General features: G+C 45.7%; 1 protein-coding gene across 4 annotated transcripts in view; it reads left to right on the top strand.

Annotated features, from left to right (window-relative positions):
* MTHFD1L (methylenetetrahydrofolate dehydrogenase (NADP+ dependent) 1 like) overlaps positions 1 to 16,740 on the top strand; it is a 159,947-nt gene that overhangs the window by 109,835 nt on the left and 33,372 nt on the right. For all 4 annotated transcript variants that reach the window (XM_036316575.1, XM_036316574.1, XM_036316572.1 and 1 more), the window contains 2 exons: positions 9,730 to 9,837; positions 12,471 to 12,623. In XM_036316575.1, the coding sequence (XP_036172468.1) occupies positions 9,730 to 9,837; positions 12,471 to 12,623 (261 nt within the window). The remainder of the gene's footprint in view (positions 1 to 9,729; positions 9,838 to 12,470; positions 12,624 to 16,740) is intronic.

Below are 16,740 nucleotides of genomic sequence, written 5' to 3'. Positions count from 1 at the left end.
CTTTCCTGTTCTTTGTGTGAAGCCATTCTCTTGATCACAGCGAGGGGGCTGGATACAGGGAAATCAAAACAGACCTGGGACTCGGCCCAGGGCCCCAGCCAGCATCCCTCCTTCCTGGACTATTGTGCTTTCACTGCCTGGACGGGACGGTTAGGCGTCTTCTCCCCTGCTGGTCTTTTTAACCAGTTAACTACCACCGTCCAAAACGGAAACCATCCCCATGCACCATGGTATTTTGAATTTAATTTAAAAAATCAATTTGCAATGAATATTATAAAAATAAATATATTACTCACAATTCGGGTGTTCTTGAATATTTTCAGCTGAAAATTCTCACAAAAAAATGGTTTTAAAGTTGATCAGGGCTGCCACTTAGGGAAAACATTTTTTTTATAGACGCGAGTGGCGTGTGGGGAAGGGCCGGCTTGCGTCTGCGGACCCTTGTGGCGTACAGTGGGTTAAGGCGGGGGTTTTGTTTTGGTTTGGTTTGCTTTGGGTTGGTTATTGAGGAATTATTTTCTATTTCTTATTGATTGAAACTTGAACATATGCCAGTTGTCGGTGGGGTTATCCTTTAATGGGATTCCAGGCATTTGCAACCAGAGCCTCAATTTTTTTTTTTTAAATATATATTTTATTGATTTTTTACAGAGAGGAAGGGAGAGAGATAGAGAGTTAGAAACATCGATGAGAGAGAAACATCGATCAGCTGCCTCCTGCACATCTCCCACTGCGGATGTGCCTGCAACCCAGGTACATGCCCTTGACCGGAATTGAACCTGGGACCCTTCAGTCCGCAGGCCGACGCTCTATCCACTGAGCCAAACCGGTCTCGGCCAGAGCCTCAATTTTTAAATAAATAAAAATGCCTTCGTATGACTACTTATATGTATGTATATGTAGTGTATATATAGTGTTTTTAAATTGTGGTAAAAATATACATAAGTGAAATTTCCCATTTTAACCATTTTTAAGTGCACATTTCTTTGGCGTTAAGTACATTCACACTACATATATATATATATATATATATATATATATAGTTTTAGTTAATAGAATTTAAAACCCGGCAGTGACATTTTTGTACATCTCTGTATGTCTCCTATATTTCAGAATCATTGCAAAGAAACACTCCAAGGAGAAGGGACGTTCTTTCTTCTTGTTGCCCTTGTCCCTGTACTGTTTCTCCCCCTCGGGGCCTTAGACCTCCTCTGGCTCCCTATCCTCAGCCCTGTCCTTGGTCTGTGTGGTTCCCCCCCAACCGCACCTCCCTGCCTTCCCCCTCCCTGTGCATGGAATGTGTGACGTGTTCTATAGGAAGCTGCCCCTTACATCTGCCATTCATTAAGTATCCCATTCATGAACCCATTTTTCTTCCCTATGTACTCCCTTATATTCTCCTTTCCTACTGATGATCAGGCTCCGGTCATCCAGCCTGAACTGCTTCTGTCCCTCACCACCCTCTTCTGCCCTGGCCTCCTCCCCATGGTTCAGCCCTGAATTCCCATATCATCTCCCCTCGACCACACCACACCCACCTGCAAACTCTCCTGACATCTCTGTCAAAACTGGATTCTTCTCCAGCGCCGGCTTCCGGGGCCTCTGTCAAGTCTCCTTGGGCCTGCAGTCTATCACCCACCTCCTCGGCCACCACCTGCTCGCTCACCTGTGTCTGATGGGTCTCGGGAGATCCGACACTATTGCTAGCACCAGCCCAGCTTTCTCACGCAGCCTGCTGGGCCCCGTGTGATTCTGGCAGAGCTCCCCCGGCTTTGTGTCCGATGCTGGAAATAGCACCTGTGAGAAAAACAGTGATCTGGATCGGCTTCCTTTGTGCATGTCACAGGGATTCCTGTGGCTTCATTTAAGTGCCTTCCTCTACCCTGAAAAAGGGGCTGTCGCTATGACAGAAGTTTCTAGAAATGCATTTATTTCATCTCAAATGATGGACCAATCAGGACAGACTGAAGGATGTGAAATGAACTGTCAGTGTCCCAGCACATGTTAGCTGGTCCATCCCTGCCCTTCTGACTTAAATTCAGACATCACAGCATTGTATGGGGACAGTATTCATTTTCTCAGCTTAAAAAGCAAGCACGAAGGAGCATTTTTTAAATATCATCGCAGGTGTTATCATTAAAGGCACCACGTTTAACAGACCACTTCAGCACAGAAAACGACACCCTTATGACGAGACAGCATTAGATGAAAGGATGTGATGGGAGGACCTGCTGTATTCCTTCCCTTTGACGTTGCTATAATCTCCCGTTTGAGAGTGTAGAAGCTCACCGTGTGAATTCCTTATTGTCCCTTCTCAGGCACAAACGCAGATTTTCTGGCCAGGATCCTTTTTCCTTCCCCAGACCCAGCGATCTCCACACCCCGGTGGCCTTAGAATGAGCACCTCTGGGTGAATTTGTTGCTCGGGGCCTGCAAGCCGACAGGGATGGCCGCTCAGAGGCGGCTCATGGACGTCAGCATGTACATCGTGGCAGCTCACATGTGCTGCTCACGTGTGCTGGTTTCCAGCTAAGAACATGCTTTGTGTCGAGGATATGGGCCTGTTGTTCTCAGTTACAACGAGAGCTGCTCTCCTGACCCTGAGGGTACGTTGTAAGGAACCCCTTGCATCTTGGGTGTACGCTCTGTGTAAGTTACCAGCCGATGGTGTCGTGTTTTAAATATATTTTTATTGACTTCAGAGAGGGAGAGAGAGAAAAACATCCATGATGAGAGAGAATCATTGATCGGCTGCCTCCTGCACGCCCCCTACTGGGATCGAGCCTGCAATCTGGGCATGTGCCCTTGACCAGAACCGAATGCAGGACCCTTCAGTTCGCAGGCTGATGTTCTGTCCACTGAGCCAAACCAGCTAGAGCACGTTATACTTTTTTTTTAAAATACAGGAAAGGTTATTTACCAAACTGCACTTGCAGGTCATTTAAAATTCATGCTTTGTTTAAAATACAAAATGAAATAATTACTGTGTCCAGAGATTTCTATTCAACTTGCAAGTTTATTCATCGGTCCTTCCCTTTAAATATTTTAGGGGCATTGGCAAACATTTCGCCCACATCACAGCATAGGAACGTCTCATTCGTATTACTTCCCCTCTGTGGCCTTGGTGAAACAGAAGAGCAATGTAGTTTTCATTCCGTGTGGCCGGCGGAGACGCGGCACAGTGGCCAGCACGTCAGCCGCCGCGGGCTTGCTCAGAGCGAGCGGAGTGTGGGTGGTGGGGCGCTGTGTCCTGCTCTCCTGGGTCTTCCTGGAGGTCTGAGGGCTGCGGCCGGCGATGCCCTGTCATGAAGCTTCTCGCGTCCTCTTCCTCCAGTTCCCGCAGTTTCGTTTCTAACTCTCTTCTGTTTCACTTAATATTCTATTCACTTTATTTTCGCCCATTTTCTTCTCACCAAAAAAAAAAAGAAAAAAAACATTGTTTTATTTCGATAGCTGCTTTCTGGAACTTGTAGATCCGTTTTATTCCACGAAAAAGCAGGTCTTAAGTAACTTCAGTGAATAATTCCGGCAGCTCCCGCAGGCCTTTTCGAGGAGGCTGTGCTGTCTAACGTGGAGCCTGGATCGCCCCGTCCACGAGGTGAGCGTTGAGGAGCCTGAAGGCCCACCCTCCAGCTTACCTCTGTGCCGCCACCACTTCATGGTGTGCCTGCTCTCTGCAAGGGACGGCGCCACAGCGTGGCCGCTGGTCATAGTTACTTCCTGTGCTGTGCCACCGCCCAAGGTCAGAATTCATTTCCTCGGTTGCACTAGTCACATTTCACCTGCTTAACAGCCACAGGAGGCTGGTGGCCACGGGGTGCGAAGTGCAGGGAGAACATGTCCATCATCACAGGAAGTGCCCAGTGGACGGCTGTGTGCGAGACTATTTCGGTTTCCTGAATGTACATTGAAGAGGTTTGGGACCTAACCAATGCAGAATATGTTCAGGCTTACATTCTGGGTGAAGATGAAGAGTTAATGTGCACGGTTGGCTCAGAATGATCGGAAATACAGGACTAGTTGAGACACCAGGCTTTGTGAAGTAGCTTATTAATATGCCAAGCATCATACAAGAGAATAGGCACTGTTTCCAGAATCAACCTTGTGTTTGCTGCCGTTCACACCTTGATGTGTGCCTTCCTCTGTGTGTGGAATCATCTTTCCTTTCATTGCTTGCTCAGATCTCTCACGTCCTCCAGGCGTGATTCAAGTCCTTTTTTACGTCTTGCCTGCTTTTGCCGATTGCCTGCCTTCCCTGCAGTCCGGGACCTCCCACCCTTAATAGAAGGGTTCCCGGAGCCCTTGTCACACACTGTCCTGTCCCATTTGTTGACTCACCATTGTCCTCACGCCACGAGTGCTTGGTACAGAAAGTCCCTGAAGTTCTTTGCACTGCGTGACATCTTGCAAGGACCTGCCGTATATGGTTATTTATTCCCTCACCAGACGTTTATGAAATGCCTACTGTGTGCAGGCCACAATCCTAGGTAGGGATATGAGGATGAAAGATGTGGTGAATAAATAAATTAGTAAATATTTATGGAGCCAGGGGAAAGCCAGGCATGATTAGTGCATAAACACTCATAATTTAGTTTATCGTTTTACTTGTTTCAGAAAAACTACCATTTACTACAGAGAATATCAAGTTCAGATCAGGATCATTGGGCTGAGCTTGGCTTTCTTTTTCTTTAAGGATTACACTTCTGCCCAGAATCAAGCGGAGAAACAGCAGGCACTTCCTTGCCCGCTGACACAATATAAATAGCCCGTATGCAATGGGAACTGCCTTACCGGGGCCTTTTTTAGTTTTTATATTAAACCCAAAAGATCTGTTAACTGAGATGTTCTTCTTATTTATTTACTTGCACATGTAAGTGAAAAAGGAAGATTGTGGTAGGGGGCCCAATAGAACTTTGGTGGTGGGATTTCTGGCTGCACTGAGCCGAAGCACTTTGTTTATTCAGCATGCGGGCCCGGGTGTTCGTTGGCGGTGCAGTCTCCCATACTCTAGCTGCAGGGGCACTAGGGGGCATCTTCACCTCTGAGGGTTGGTGAGGCTGGGTCTATACATTGAGGTCAAGTTGGAAACCAAGGGTGAGGAGAACAGGCTTCCCGCCTGGGCCTCGGCTGCTGGCCCCTCCTGCTCTCTGCACGGCCTGCTCCGGCCATGTGTCGTTTGGGGGAGGTTGCAGTTATCCTGCAGGAAATAAAACAACTGCACAGCCCTCAGAGTCAGCCTGGCACCTGCTTGAAATTCCCGCAGCACTTTCAAATGCACATCAGACAGGAAGACAGGTTAGTTGTTGACCAAAAAACCTCTATTTCCTTATGCCCGAAGGATTGGAAGCTGGGTCTCCAGGAGGGATTTGTCCAGCCCGGGCCCACATGCTGAGCTCACAGCAGCATTCCACACAATAGCCAAAATGCGGGACCAGGGCCCACTGACAGATGAGTAGGTTTGAAAATATAGTAAGTGCACACAATGAAAAACTACTCAGCCGTAAAAAGGAAGGAAATTTGTGCACACGCTACAACGTGGATGAACTTTGAGGACATTGCACTAAATGAAAAGCCAGGTGCAAAAGGACATCCATTGTCCATGTGTCATTCCACAGATCTGAGGTCCTGGGGTAGTCAAATTCCCAGAGACAGGGCGTGGAAAGGTTTGCCAGGAGCAGGGGAGTTGGTACTTAATACGGACAGAGTTTCAGTTTTTCAAGATGAAAAGAGCTCTGGAGGTTGGTTTTACAACAAGGAGAAGGTACTAAAGAATATGAAACAGCCCTTGCTGGTTTAGCTCAGTGGATAGAGCATCGGCCTGCAGACTGAAGAGTCCCAGGTTCAATTCCGGTCAAGGGCACATGCCCGGGTTGTGTTGCGGGCTCGATCCCCAGTAGGGGGGCGTGCAGGAGGCAGCCGATCAAGGATTGTCTCATCATTGATGTTTCTGTCTATCTCTCCCTCTCCCTCTCTGAAGTAAATAAAAAATATATTTTTAAGAAAAGAATATGAAACAATACAGTTAAAAATGGTTACGATGGTAAATTGTGTTATGTCTCTTTTACCACAAACAAAATTTAAATATTTATATTTCTTGAAGTATTTTCGTTTTTAAAACCTAATAATAAACCGACTAAATACCCACCCACACTAACACCTTCACTAGTCACCATTTGTTCCCATATGAGTTCTTTAATGATTACCTAATAGAAAAGTTACACTCACCAACTTTATTTCCAGATCACAGAGTACAGCAAATAGTGCTACTCTTCTCATTAAATATGTTATGAGTAGTAATATCTGTTCTGTTGTCATTTTGTTTTGCTCCCAGAGGAAACATAACTCTTTTAGTCGCTATTGCCCCCACTCCATAATAATATTACCTGAGGTTTGTATAGCGAGACACTTACAACACGTTCTCTCATTGCTTCTGCGCTGCAGTAAAACGATGTAGGTAACAGCCACCCAGCTGTGCTGTGGCACCCACAGAAGGCTGGAGCGGCCCGGGAGGGGGTGCAAGCAGAGACAGGACGCCGCGGGGACACTGCCTGGGACACAGTATCCTGAGAACTGACTTCCCTGGCATAGCATGGTCATTGTACTTGCTGTGTGGGTGCAATAAATATCTTTCAGCTTCCTTTTAACTTTTATTCCTTAAAAAGGGCTGCTCTTTGCAAGGCATTTATTGACGTGAGAGGAGATCATATTAGTTTAAGTGCAGCATCAACAGCAGGCCTTTCAGTGCCCATCAACTCACTGTGCTGATGAATGAGATGGAAGGTTCAAGTGAAAAGTCCTCTCAGTGTTGCCTTGAGCACATCGCTTCCTGGTCTTCCTTTTTTCCTTTCTTTCTTTGAAATCTTTGCTGTTGAAAGTATTACATAGGTTCTTTTTCTCCCCTAAGCCTCTTCCAGCCGCCTGGACTTTCTTATCGATTCTTATAACGATGGAACCACATGGAATCCATGTTTCGGCAGTAGGAAATTTAGAAACATTCACACTCCTTTGTCCAGCTGTACAGGGCTTGAGGATATACTGGTGGGCCATTCTTCATTCTTCAGTTAATATGAACATTGAATCCTTTACATTCGAAGTCACCCTGGAGGTTATCTCTCTAGCCCAGCCGCAGCTGTACCGTCATGCAGTCATTCTCGCACAACATTCCTGGCACCATACCTGCCTGAGACTGAATTCTCCCCGAATGGACAGTCGCTACTCAGTGAGGCGGCTCTGGTGGTGACAGCTTTTCCTTAAATATTGGGCTAAAAAGTACTTCTAATTTCTGACCTTGTTTCGTATTCTGCCTTCCTGGAAGATGATGATCATTCCTTCCCAGAGTTGTCCCTTGTAGAGGTGGAGATTCTTCTCTGAGTTCTCCTGTGACATGGTTTACAAAAGGCCTCTTGCCATGGATAGATTTAGTGTCAGACTCTGATCCGGGGGCTTTCATGGTAGGTGAGACCATCAGCATCTCAACCAAGAGCACTTAGAAGGATCATTTTCCCCACATTCTCACTTACACTTGATCAGTGTTACTAATCTAATAGGTGTGCATTGGTTTTTCATTAATTTGTATTCCTTGATTACTAATAAGATTGAGCATTTTTTCATATGATTATTAGTCACACTCCATTTGCCCAGAATTAAATAATTGTCTTTCTCTTGATCTGTGGGAGGTTTTGGTGGTGGTTGTTTTTTATCCTTTCTAGTAACTACTCTTTTGAGTATTTCAAAAAAGGTTTTTTAATATATTTTTTTATTGATTTCAGGGAGGAAGTTAGAGGGAGAGAGATAGAAACATCTATGATGAGAGAGAATCATCTATCGGCTGTGTCCTGCACGCCCCCTACTGGGGATCGAAGCCATACCCCAGGCACATGCACTGACCCGGAATTGAACAGTGACCTGATGCATAGGCTGATGCTCAACCACTGAGCACATGGACCGGGCTAATCTTTTGACTTTAAAATATTTGCATATATCTTCTCCCAGATTTTTCCCAATCCTTTAACCTTATTTACAGGATCTTTTTTTATACAAAAATTTTTAAATTTTTGATGTAGTCAGGTCTGTAAATCATTTCCTTTGGGATGTATTCTATTGTTACCTTATGAAGAAATTTTTCCCTACCTTCAGAGCGTAGAGTTCCCAATGTTTTCCTCTGTTATTTAGAGTTCTAATTTTAAAGTTTATGCCTTTATTCCATATTGAATTTATTTGGGGACCTGGTATGTGGCAGGAATCTAATTTTCTTTCCAGCCAGAATTCAGTTGGAAAGGCAGCCCTTTCCCTATTTCTGCTGTATACTATCCACACCTGCTGAGGTGTCTTTCTGGGTTCCTTCTTATCTCCCATTGATTAATGCGTCTGGTCCTGTGTCGATACCACGTGGAATTATCTAGCATAGTTTTGATACCTGGTATGGTGGTGAGGCAGATCCTGTTGTCTTTGTTTTTTTTGGTTTTATTTATTTTTGAAGTGATCTTACCTCTTTATGCCACGACTCTTTATGATGAATTTTAGAATTAGTTGGCCATGTAGCCAAGAGTGCTCTTGGGGTTTCTATTGGAATTACATTGAACTAATGGGTTGTTTGTGGGAACTGGCATCTGTACAGCATCGAGTTCCCTCATCCATGAACAAAGTATTTCCCTCCAATGATTCAGATCCTCTTTTAATGTCCTTCATTGAAAGATTATAATGGTCTGTATCTTCATTTCTTTTTTTATTTGTTGAAACGTCCAATATTTAAGTTCCAGACCACAGAACAACTATACCATAATAAAAACTATAATAATGAAAATCCCATTTTAAAGCAGTTTTGGGGTCTATCAGATTGGGAGGGTGAAGTTAGCTTCTATTTTGCCCTGTTGGATAATTCTCTTTCCTATGGATAGCAACAATAATTTATGCAGATGTGCCACTTGCCATAGCCAACCAACATCCTTGACTCAGGCCACGAGAGGCTTCTGCTCCTTGGGTGACGTCCATTCCATCAGCACTTGGTCCAGCAACTGTTCACCCAAGAGTAAACCTACTAACTGCATTATGCCTGCATTTCCTACCCACAGCAAATTCTGAACAATTTCGTCAAATGCTTTGCTTACCTCGAGAATTACTTTACCTGTGACATATTCCTTTCCTAATGAACCATTCTTGTTTCTTAAGAATGGCTTTTAGCATTTTACCAGCAACCTGCATCCATATTTTCCATTTAGCATCTTGGAAGATTTTTCATCTCCCCACACATTTGCCCATATTTTGTCTTCTCGGATTTTCCCCTTTCTTTAAGATTTCTCATAATTGACTAAAGTGACACTAGATTCAACCTTCGATTTCCCAACAGAGTGTTTGATCACAACATTTATATTAAAATCTCAACCTATTCTGCTCATAAGAAAATGAGCCGTTCTTTAGTAATGCGACACTCTGTCATGTCACCGGAGTTGAGACTCACTTAGAAATCAGCACTTGGTGTTTGGTGAGGAGACTCTTGTTCTGAGTTTAAAAACCATAGGAGACACCACATGTTTTAAATGCTGCACTGGATAAAAATGCTGAACTAAGCAGCCTCTAACTTGGCTGAACATCTAAGGCTTCTTATTTGCTTGTTGACCTCTGATCTGAAACTGGGGAATTGTAAACAATTGCAGAAAGTCTCACTGATTTTCCCTTAACTCTGTGATGAAATGAAAGTTAATGATTTTGCTGTCATGTTTGTTTCTCCAGCTTCCAATTGTGGAAAAGATAAGGACCATTGCACAGGCTGTCTACGGAGCCAGAGATATAGAACTCTCTCCTGAGGCACAATCCAAAATTGATCTTTACACACAACAGGTAAAAGTTATACTTCTGGGGCTGGGGGAGGGGAGGAATCCACCTTAGGCTCTTGAAATATTCACCTTGACTTGAGAACTCATATATGTCTTACCAGCAGAACTTGATTTAATCTACTTGGTGCCCCACAGAGATTGAAATGCTATCCTTGGGTGTCGGGTGTTGACTGTAATTAGAACATTATTTTTTTGAGATATGCAACGTTGACTTTTGTGGCTGTCAATGTGTCTAATATAGGGTGTGATCTTTAGTCCCTCAAACTCAGCCGGAAACATCGAACTGTCCCTAGACGTGTGGCTGTGGTCAGATTTAGGTGATCTGTAGTACTTCCTCTTCGTTTCAGGTCTCTAACTACCTTAAAAAATATTAGCGTGGCGCCAGGTTAGGCAAATACGAGTGCAGCACATAGAGGTGGGGGGCGGGGTGTTCTTTCTTACACGAGTGGTTCGTTGGCTTGGTGCTGAGAGGGTTGACCAAGGTTAAAGGCCCATCCTCTTCTACCTCCAGAGAGCGACAAAGGCAGTCCCCAAGCAGCTGTGAAGGTGGCCATGACTCAGCAGCCTGAGTCACTGTCTGGTCCTTGAATGGTCGTGGGTAATGGACTTCCCTGTAGCACATTTAGCCGGTTAACCCTAACAGGAGGACCATACGCCTCGAATGCCCATTCACTTTGCTAGATAGAAGTCAAAGCCCTTCACAAGCTGATGGCAAAGCCTCATTGGGAGCATCGTCTGAGGTGTTTTTATTCCCCAGCTCGGAAGTCTGCTTTGTAAATCATACTTAACATTTTGTTAAATACTTCATGCCTACCAGTTGTTGGTAAGACCACCAACAACTCATGTTTTCTTAGACTTTTCCATGCATATACTTGACTGGTGCTTTAGAAATAAAAAAAAGATTCCCAAACATTGTGGTATAATCAAACATTGTTCTGTGGTGAAATTTCCAATCATGTGCAATGATATGTGTAATATAAGTCATTGTCCAAGGTCAGTGGTCGGCAAACTCATTAGTCAACAGAGCCAAATATCAACAGTACAACGATTGACATTTCTTTTGAGAGCCAAATTTTTTAAACTTAAACTATATAGGTAGGTACATTGTTATTAACTTAACTAGGGTACTCCTAAGGCTTAGAAGAGCCACACTCAAGGGGCCAAAGAGCCGCATGTGGCTCGCGAGCCGCAGTTTGCCAACCACGGTCCTAGGTGGGGTTTTTATAAAGTAATGTGGTATATTGGGTTTTGGTGGCGGTGTGTGTGTGTGTGTGTGTGTGTGTGTGTGTGTGTGCGTGTTTGTTAGTCCTTACCCGAGGATATTTTCCATTGATCTTTTAGAGAGAGCACAGGGAGAGGGAAAGACAGAGAGAAATACCGATGTGAGAGAAACACATCAATTGGTTGCCTCTTGCACATGCCCCGACCAGGGTCTGGGCCAGGGAGGAGCCTGCAACCAAGGTACGTGCTCTTGACCAGAATCGAACTTGGGGCCCTTTGGTCTGCAAGCTGACGCTCTATCCACTGAGCCGAACCGACTAGGGCAGTGTGTTTTTTTAATACCCGCGCTGGCAAACCTACGTCAGCTGATTAAAATCACTTCCAGTGTCTATCCGCTGTGCTATAGACCTGAAACTAATACAAAATAGTACTGAATACAAACTGTAATCAGAAAATAAAATTAAAATTAAAAACTTATCTCAATATTTGAGTGATCTCTGAAACCCAAAATTCTGGGCTCCATTTCTGCAGAGCAAATGGGCTTGTTCCCAGCAGAATTCTGATCAGTATATAAAAGTATTACATGCTTTCAAAGAGAAAAAAGCCCCTCCCCACCCTCAGCCCCCATCGATAAACTCAAACATTTTTCAGATAGTTTTCAGTTGAATCATAAGGAATTCTGTGTGGGTCACCTCTGAAGATTGCATTTCTTTTATCTCTACCAAGGGGATATTCCTTAAAAGTGATGTGTCAAGTATGTGCTTGCCCTTAATTAGACAAGTCTCTGAAGGGCTACTCTGTGCCCTTTAATCGGAACCAGGCTGCGAGGACACTGTCCTTTTTGTGAGACCCCACATGTGACTTCCTGCTCTTTCACCTTTGGAACGCTGGGTCAGGCGCAGCCTTTGGTCCTTAAAAATAAGCGGCTTAAGTGGTGACCTCATCTTAGTTCCTATAATGTAATCGCAGATCAAATAGCCATGATTCATAAGCCAACACAAAGGGGCCCTTTGCTTCCTGACAGCTTCCAAGAACGAGTGGCTAAAAGCCTCATTACCAAGCCTTTCTCCAGATTACCTTTCTGAGTCCCGGATATTAATATCCTTGGAAAGTGATTTCTACAGCTGCTGCTGCTGCTTTGCTGAAAATAACCACACTTTCCCCCCCAAACACACATATAATGCTGCCTTCCCGTAAGGAGACTTCTCCGAAATAAATAACAGACATCCTCAACCTGCCAGGAGATGAGCCCATGGAGATGAGTGTCTGCCCCACCTTCTGGCTCAGTGACCAGGTAGTAAAGGTCCCTACTGTGTGCCTGGATCTGAGCTGTGGGGGTTGTACGGAGTCACATTAAGCAAGTACAGGGGACTCCCATTTATGCTCAATGAACACATTGCCTCTCCTTTCTCACAGGGTTTTGGAAATTTGCCCATCTGCATGGCAAAGACCCATCTTTCTCTTTCTCACCAACCTGACAAGAAAGGGGTACCCAGGGACTTCATCTTACCCATTAGTGACGTCCGGGCCAGCATCGGCGCTGGGTTCATTTACCCGTTGGTCGGAACGGTGAGTAATACCCTCCAGAAATCCTTCCGTCTGATGTCATGATGCCTGAAGTGCTTATGCTCGGCCAGCGCTCTGCACAGCAGGTATTAGAAGCACTTAATGGCATTTGCTGCTTTTCTAAGCATTCTCTTCCACCACAAAACACTTCGCCATTGTGGTTTGGATTTTTTTGGGGGGTGGCAATGGTGTATTCAGGATCCCTTGAGTCATAAGACTGATTCTGCTTATAGAACACAGAAGGGAATGACTCTGCAGAATTCAGTCTGCCGTTTAGATGGTAGAATGGTTTAGTTTAGTGCTTCTCGGTCTTTTTCACGTCATTGCACTCAAAATGGTAAGTTTTCACTGAACTGTGGGGTAAACTGAGGCAACTGCTCATGCCAAACAGGACCAGCTCAGCCTCTGCAAGGGCTGGGGAAATCGGTGTTTCACCCTCTACGCTGTTTCTCGATCCATCACGTGGGAAGCTCTGCGGGTCACGTGAGTTCTCGTTTTTTGGCATTATTGTAATGGGACTACCTTGCTGTAGGGTGATTATTGTGTTATTTCAGGTTCTCTGTGGGTGGAGGGGAGACAGCAGAGAAATGAAAACTTACCAAAGCACTTAAAATCCATGGTGATGGGCTTCAAACAGAAAATGCTTCATTGTAGCCACACAAGGAATGACCCAGTGGTCCTCCCTCAGGAACTATCAGTGGTTAAAATTTGACTTCTAATCACAGGAGTGCTCCTGGATTAGATTTAGAACAGAAATTCTAAATCATCATCATCATTATCATTATTATTACAGACTGATCCAAGCCCAAATAAGAAACATAACAATGTTCCTAATAAACCTTGTGGCTGTTGTTATGCAAACAAGCAATGGGTAGGCCAAAAGTGCGTTAAACGTACAGAATTCTTACCTTACTACGCATACATGTTTCATGTAGTGTTAGGCAAAATGTTTTCAATAAGTGTTTTCTCATTTCTACTGCCTGTGAGGCCCAGGGATACTAAGAGGGGAGGAGTGTGGGTTTGAGCAGCACCGAGGAATGTAGAGCAGGAGGTGTTGGCACAGTGAATGCCCTCAGAGCACAGGGAAGGCAGCAGCTAGTTCTGCCTGGATTGGGGAGGAGCAGGGTGTGTGGGAGAAAAGGAGAGTCCAGGATGCCTCATAAAGGCCTCAGCCTCTTGCTGGGGAAACAGTGAGCTTTGACTCAAAGGCATAGAAGACGTGATGTACCCTTCCCAAGGTGGCCCAGCGTGGCTGGAGTGGGACAGGTTGGGGAGGCTGGGAGATGGGACTGGGATGGCAAGACAGGGCCAAGCTGTTTACGAAGCTCAACTGCATCTGAAGGAACTTGGATTTTTTCTCAAGCGTGCTGTGGAGTCAGGATGCATGGGTTCTGTGTTTGGTTCGTTTTATTTGTGTAAGGAGGAAAAGAATGTGGTCCAACTAGTAGGTTAGAAAAGTAGCTCGGGCAGCAATGTGGGAAGTGTGCAGAGGGCAGAGACCCACACCCAGGATCCGCGTGAAATCGGCACCGTGGCTGCAGGGGAGTGAGTGTGGAGAGAGGGGCAGGCTGGAGACATACTTGGGGAGCCACTTACTTGTGGAGTCCAGGGTGATGGACATGTCTGACTTGATTGAGAATGGTGGTGAGGACCGACTGCAAAGGGAACTTTTGGGGTGATGGGAACACGCTATATTTTGACTGTGGAAGTGGTTCCATGGCTACATACATTTGTCAAAACTCATGCACCTACACCCTCCATTTAATTAACCTCAGTTAACAAAAACGTGTGCTGAGAAGAGCTTGCTTTACTGCCCCTTAGAGTATCCCCAGTGATGGCAGCCCCTCCATGCTGAAGCTCTGGGCCTCAGTGGAAGGCGTGTGCTTAGGAGGAAGAGCTCATCTGTAGTCCAGGCCAGAGAGAGCAGGCCCCGAGAGACGGGACCACGCGGGTGCCCACGTGGAGCATGAAGCAGTGGGCACACCAGAGGGGCAATCCGCGTGGGATATAGTTTGTCCTGTGCAGATCTGAAATCCCAGAGTCGTTCACCCAGCGGACTCATTCATTCAGCCAGTGTGCACAGGCATGGTGCTCTGGGGAACCCCAAAATGAAGACACTTTTTCGCTCTAGGCAGCTACGGGGAACCCCAAAATAAAGAAGCTTTTCCACTCCAGGCAGCTTACAGCTCACCGAGGTAAATGGAAGTCAGTTAACAAAGAAAATGGTGTGGTGTAAAAATTGTGGCTCGTAAATGATAACCAGTTGCTTAGCATTCAGCAGTCATTAAGGAATCAGGATATAATTTAAAATCTTTGCATACAGCTATACTATGCCTCTCCTCCCCGCCCGTGAACAGCACCACATGCACACCACGGAAGACCAGTTCTGGGAAACCAGAACCGTCAGCACAGCTCATGTGAACAGCCCATCCATCCCTCTGCTCCTCCCCGACGTGTGGCTGGTTGGAAAGTAACTGTGTGGAATGCTTCGGGGGGGGGGGGGGGGGGGGACCTGGGTTTCCGGAAGAGCGCCCTCTGCCCCTGTCGCCCCGGCTCTGGACAGAGCTCCCCCGCGGCCACCGCAGAGCAGGGCGGTGTGTGGCGGTGCACCGGGCGAGGGGGACTAAGGCTGTTCCTGGATGGAGGTCAGGAAACACGTGGAAGCCGTGGCCTGAGAGGTCTGGTCTCTATGACGGAGCCTAATAAGGCCGGTATTTACTTTTACTTGACCCACTCTGGGCCTGCTAAAATGCCTCTAACATTCCTCAGCGGATGGGAGACACGGTGCAGCGATTTCCTGCCGAAATGACAGGAGGAAAGGGGCGTGGGGACTCCGGAGAGACCCTGTGGGTGGGGAAGTCCCTGCCTAATGAATCACTCTGACTCCTCCTCACTCAGCGTGTGTTCCTGTGTCTTTGAAATACTTGTTCATGAGTCTGCGCCAGAAGGAAAGCCCACACTGAGCCCTCAGAATCAGAAAGCTGCTCAATTTTCATGCAGTATTCATTCATTCATTCATTCATTCATTCACCTACAGCATGCACGAGGTAAACAAGATCCACTCCTTCCCTCACGGGCCCTAGGACGGACTCCAGTAACTGAAACCACGCAAGTGCCCTGGGCTTTATAACAAAGGGAGAAATCCCTTCTCTGTGTCCTCAGGGAGGCGCACCTCTCTGGCTGGCTAGGAGGTCCAAAAGTGGAGAATCACAGTGCAAGCAAGTCCCTCCGCAAACCAGAAACATCTTGCTGATTGGGGAGGTCCTATGGTGAAATGCTAAAGCATTCAGGTGTTTCTCCAGACTTAGCTTTTTTAAAAAAATATATTTCTTTATTGGTTTCAGAGAGGAAGGGAGAAGGAGAGAGAGATAGAAACATCAATGATGAGGGAGAATCACTGATTGGCTGCCTCCTGCACGCCCCCCACTGGGGATTGAGCCCGCAACCCAGGCATGTGCCCCTGGCCGGAATCGAACCCGGTACCCTTCAGTCTGCAGGCTGACGCTTTATCCACTGAGCCAAGCCGGCTAGGGCCAGATTTAGCTTTTTAAATATTTCTTTTTACCCTCCATCTTTACTTATAGGCCAGATTTTTCTACCATTTAGTTAATTCATCATTTTCTAGTTAGTGACTCCTTTCATTGCCATTGGTCGGCACAATAAAATAATAGTAATAATAAATACCATTTACTGGGTAGACACTTCACTGGAACATTGACTTCGCTGCTGTTTGTAGAAGCACCCAGTCGTGGATTCCTAAGCTAATGCACCTCTGAGACCTATTCTTAGTGCATTGGGGGTGTTTTCCACCTTCCTGCAGGTAGTCTCCCTCCCTTAGAGAACTGTCTTCGCTCCCAGTAAGCCTCTCTGCATTCTTGCTTACATGTTCTTTCCAGCGCATTGGTGAAAGCTGCAAAATGGTACAAGATTCTTGGCCAGCCCATCTCCACTTAGCACATCTCCTTCTAAGAACTCATTTGGCCAGTGCAGATCTTTGTGGGGAGAAAGGAGCAAATTATTTTTATGATTTCCCAACTCTATAATCTACAGATTATCCCATTATGTTTCCAAAATTCTTTCAAAGCTTATGATTTATAGTGTTCAATAAACCTAAGAGTTT

This window comes from Myotis myotis, unplaced genomic scaffold (assembly GCF_014108235.1).
Source record: "Myotis myotis isolate mMyoMyo1 unplaced genomic scaffold, mMyoMyo1.p scaffold_m19_p_7, whole genome shotgun sequence".
Classification (NCBI taxonomy): domain Eukaryota; kingdom Metazoa; phylum Chordata; class Mammalia; order Chiroptera; family Vespertilionidae; genus Myotis; species Myotis myotis.
This window is presented reverse-complemented; position numbering and strand designations above follow the sequence as displayed.